Below are 3,878 nucleotides of genomic sequence, written 5' to 3' on the forward strand. Positions count from 1 at the left end.
TGATACATGTTATGAATATATGCTGCATGCTTTTATTTCAGTTATATGAAATGCATGTTTCGTTGATTTATACTAAGAATATAATTCTCACCGGAGTTATCCGGCTGTTATCTTGTTTGTATGTGTGCATGACCACAGGTAGGACAGGTTCAGGGTCAAGAAGATGAAGAGAGATTGTGATTAGAGTGGAGACTACGGACCTTGATTAGAATTAGGGTTTTGACACTTCATGCTTAGTTGTTAAACCTTGGTTTGAATAAATGTATACTGTACAGGCCTCGTACCTTAATTTATACTGATATGTATAATAAATGAATGACATTACGTTCCGCATGTAATATTGTATTTAAAAAAAAATTAGACCGTGTTTATTATAATTGATTAATTAGTCCCAAAAATGAATAAGAATTGAATTAGCGTCCGGGTCCCACACCAAATTTTAAATGAGAAGGGTTTAGAAGGGTTTTAAGCCTAATAAGTTTAAAAGTAGGCCTATTAAATCCAAACACACTCCCGAAAACTATTTCGTGTTGTAAAGTTTTTGAAAATAATAGCCGGACCCTCAAAAAGTTTCTCGATTCGATAAAATTTGTGTACCGCTGAAAATATGCTCTGACGGGTAAAAATACCCAACAAAGCCTATTTTTACAAAACACACTTAAAAATACCTTAAATTAATTAATAAAAATTAATCTTGTAATAAAATAATTTTCCTGAAAATTCTTCGGTCTCCGTTCCTCGTTCGAGCGCGAAATGCAACTTAAAAATCTTTAATGCATAGACTTCTAAATTTTCATGAATTAAATTCTATCATGCATGAATTATGAATAAAATACACAAAAATAATTAAGAAAAAATTAATAAAATAAACATGCATTTAATGCTTTAAAACAATTTAATAAAATACAAAAGAAATTTAATAACTTGCATGCATGTGGTTTACGTGGACCTTTAGATTTTCGGGACGTTACAACCTATCAACTAAACTCGCCTTTGATATTGCAGTTGGATTGGTTCAAGGGCAATCAATTGTCATTTTCAGTTTGCGTCTTGATAGCTTCGGTTTTAGCTCGATAACTGATCAGTTCGAAGTTTGATCAGCTTCAGTTTCTGAACACTTAGGTAAATTAATTTAAACAAAATAACAAGTTTTGTTAATATCAAAATCAAGATTTACGAACATGAAATGATCCAACAAATATTCCTACTTTTGAATTTTGTTACTTTTTTCTTGTGTTTTGTAGTTTGGAAAAATATGGAGAACTTAGAATTTCGTGTTGACAACATGTTAAAAATTAAAAATTTTACGGTAAAAAAAATCTCTAACTCACAAAATATATTAAACTACACACTTTATAAAATTTTCTCCACTCAATTATATATCTTCTTTATAATTTGAGAGAAATATTTATAAAATATCTTTAAAAATAATTCAAAAATAATTACATCATTACAAATATTATCACAAATTTATTTTCAACTCTTATTTTCAACAATGATATATATTTTTGAGAGTAATAGCTTATATCTTTGATTCTCTCACACAAGTCAATAACTTGCGAACAACGTATCTATAGGCTCGGATTCGGAGCTCGGTTCGGGAATGTATTGTGCAGATTCGACTCTCGCGAAGGATAAGAACGACTCTTTCTTTCTTCGTCTCTCTCACCGTCCCCACTTCTTCGTCTCCAATAAAAACTTTCCACAGCCCACCCTTCTTTATTTCCTCCCAAAAAGCCTTTTTCTACTTTGTAGAAAAACACACTTTACACACACACCGCATCTTTCTTGAAATACTGCATAGGGAACATCAACTACAACAATTCAAAAGCCCAGCGTCAAAGCATTACTAGTATTATAATAATACTACTACTATTTTTACACCTGCTCTTGTTTTATTCGAGAATCATTAAAGCTGGCGATCGAGAATCGGGATACAGGTTTCCGTGAAATCAAGCCCAAGAACAGGAGAATCATGGTAACTTTACTCACTTTTGGTGGTGGTTTTGGATTGGTTATTGTTTGTTTTTTTTTTTGTGGGTTTTTGTTTGTTCTGTTTGATGAATGTTTCTTTTCCTGGTTTTTACAGGGAGCTGGAGGGCCTGATGAAGAGGACTATAGGTGGCCGCCATGGCTGAAACCTCTGTTGAAGGAACAGTTTTTTGTTCAATGCAAATTTCACATTTACTCGCACAAGAGTGAATGTAATATGTACTGTTTGGATTGTATGAATGGTCCTCTGTGTTCGCTCTGTTGGGGTTATCACAAAGACCATCGCGCAATTCAGGTATCATTTCTCGATTTAAGAACCAAATTTGTTAGATCTTTTTTCAACTTTTATCTGTTTTCTTCCATTTTTAGCATTTGGGCTTCTGCCATTTCTGTCAATTGGTATTCCCTTTCCCCTATCTGTAAAAATACCCTGTTTCATGGTCTTTTTTTGGGCAAATTGTTTTCTTTTCATCATTTACCCACTTTATCCATTTTCAATTCGTTAACTCATATTTCTTGATTTTTCACAGAACTGACTTCGAAAATCCCCTTGTGTTCTCAAATCTCTTCCCTTTTTGGCAATCTCCTTCCATTACTTTCCATTTAAATATGAGCCAATTTCTGGGGTTTTGATTATATTCTGATTTTCTTGATCACACAGATAAGGAGATCATCGTACCATGATGTAATAAGGGTGTCTGAAATCCAGAAATTCCTCGACGTTAGCAGTGTTCAGACATACATAATCAACAGTGCGAAGGTTGTTTTCTTGAATGAGCGGCCCCAGCCCAGGCCCGGTAAAGGTGTCACAAACACCTGCCAAGTTTGTGATCGGAGCCTTCTTGATTCCTTTACATTCTGCTCACTTGGCTGCAAGGTAAAACTCATATTCTTGATGATTTTGAGTTTTGAACTCGGTCAACGATTAAAATCTTAGAAACCCATAAAGTTTCGAATTAAAAATAAACGCGGGTGTTGTTTTTCTTGACAGATTGTTGGGACGTCGAGTGGTTTCCAGAAGAACAAGCACCCGTCGGAGAAGAAAAGAACGGCGGCGGCGGCAGATTCCGAAGACTCTTACAGCAGCGGCGGCCACGTTCGCGGGCGGTATAGCAAGAAGCTCCCGAGTTTTACTCCGTCGACGCCTCCGCCAACGGCGGTGAGTTTCAGAGTCGCCAAGAGAAGAAAGGGAATCCCTCATAGAGCCCCGATGGGGGGATTCCCAATAGAAGCTTAGAAATATCTTTTCGCCCCCTATATTATAGTGAAACTACTTTAATCCCCGCAATACTTTTGAAAATTACAGAAGATGCCCAAAACCTAATTTTTAATTAGCTCTTTTTAGTTAAAATAGGGAGCTATAATTAGGTGATGAGGTGTACTTTTCTTTCATATTGTGTATAGAAATAATTTAAAAAGTCTTTTAAAAAATATAAAATATAGAATGTGAAATATAAAGGGCATAGATTAGAATTTAAGAAATAAGACAAATATGAAGTTTGCTTGGGTATAAGATGTGTAATAGTAATCTTATGATTCGTGCAAGTTTTACTTACTTTTTTTCTATTAATATATATCGTACACATGTTTTACACTAATCTTACTTTTTATGATTTTGGTTATTAATAATAGGGTAAATTTCAAAAAAATACATTTGTCAATGTTTAAATTAAAATTTAGTACTTAGCTATATTTTTTTAAAAATCAGTACCTGACACATTTATACATTTAGTTTTAACTACCCATAAAATAAACTTTACATTTTTACCCTCTATTATTTAAATAAATATATTATTTTATCCACAAAAATTATATCATTTTTCTTCATTTAAAATATAATTTTAACAAAATATTCTTTCTCAATTATCATGGAATAAAAATAAATA

The 3,878-nt window shown here is 33.2% G+C and overlaps 1 protein-coding gene across 1 annotated transcript; it reads left to right on the forward strand.

Annotated features, from left to right (window-relative positions):
- The first annotated feature begins 1,690 nt into the window (after positions 1–1,690).
- Positions 1,691–3,562, forward strand: LOC140815073 (protein RGF1 INDUCIBLE TRANSCRIPTION FACTOR 1-like). The gene is made up of 4 exons (XM_073174176.1): positions 1,691–1,978; positions 2,090–2,287; positions 2,654–2,869; positions 2,984–3,562. Exons 1-4 carry the CDS (start codon positions 1,976–1,978, stop codon positions 3,227–3,229), a joined length of 663 nt encoding a protein of 220 aa, XP_073030277.1. The 5' UTR covers positions 1,691–1,975; the 3' UTR covers positions 3,230–3,562.
- Positions 3,563–3,878: the final 316 nt, after the last annotated feature.

Source organism: Primulina eburnea, chromosome 15, assembly GCF_022965805.1.
Source record: "Primulina eburnea isolate SZY01 chromosome 15, ASM2296580v1, whole genome shotgun sequence".
In the NCBI taxonomy this organism is placed as follows: Eukaryota; Viridiplantae; Streptophyta; class Magnoliopsida; order Lamiales; family Gesneriaceae; genus Primulina; species Primulina eburnea.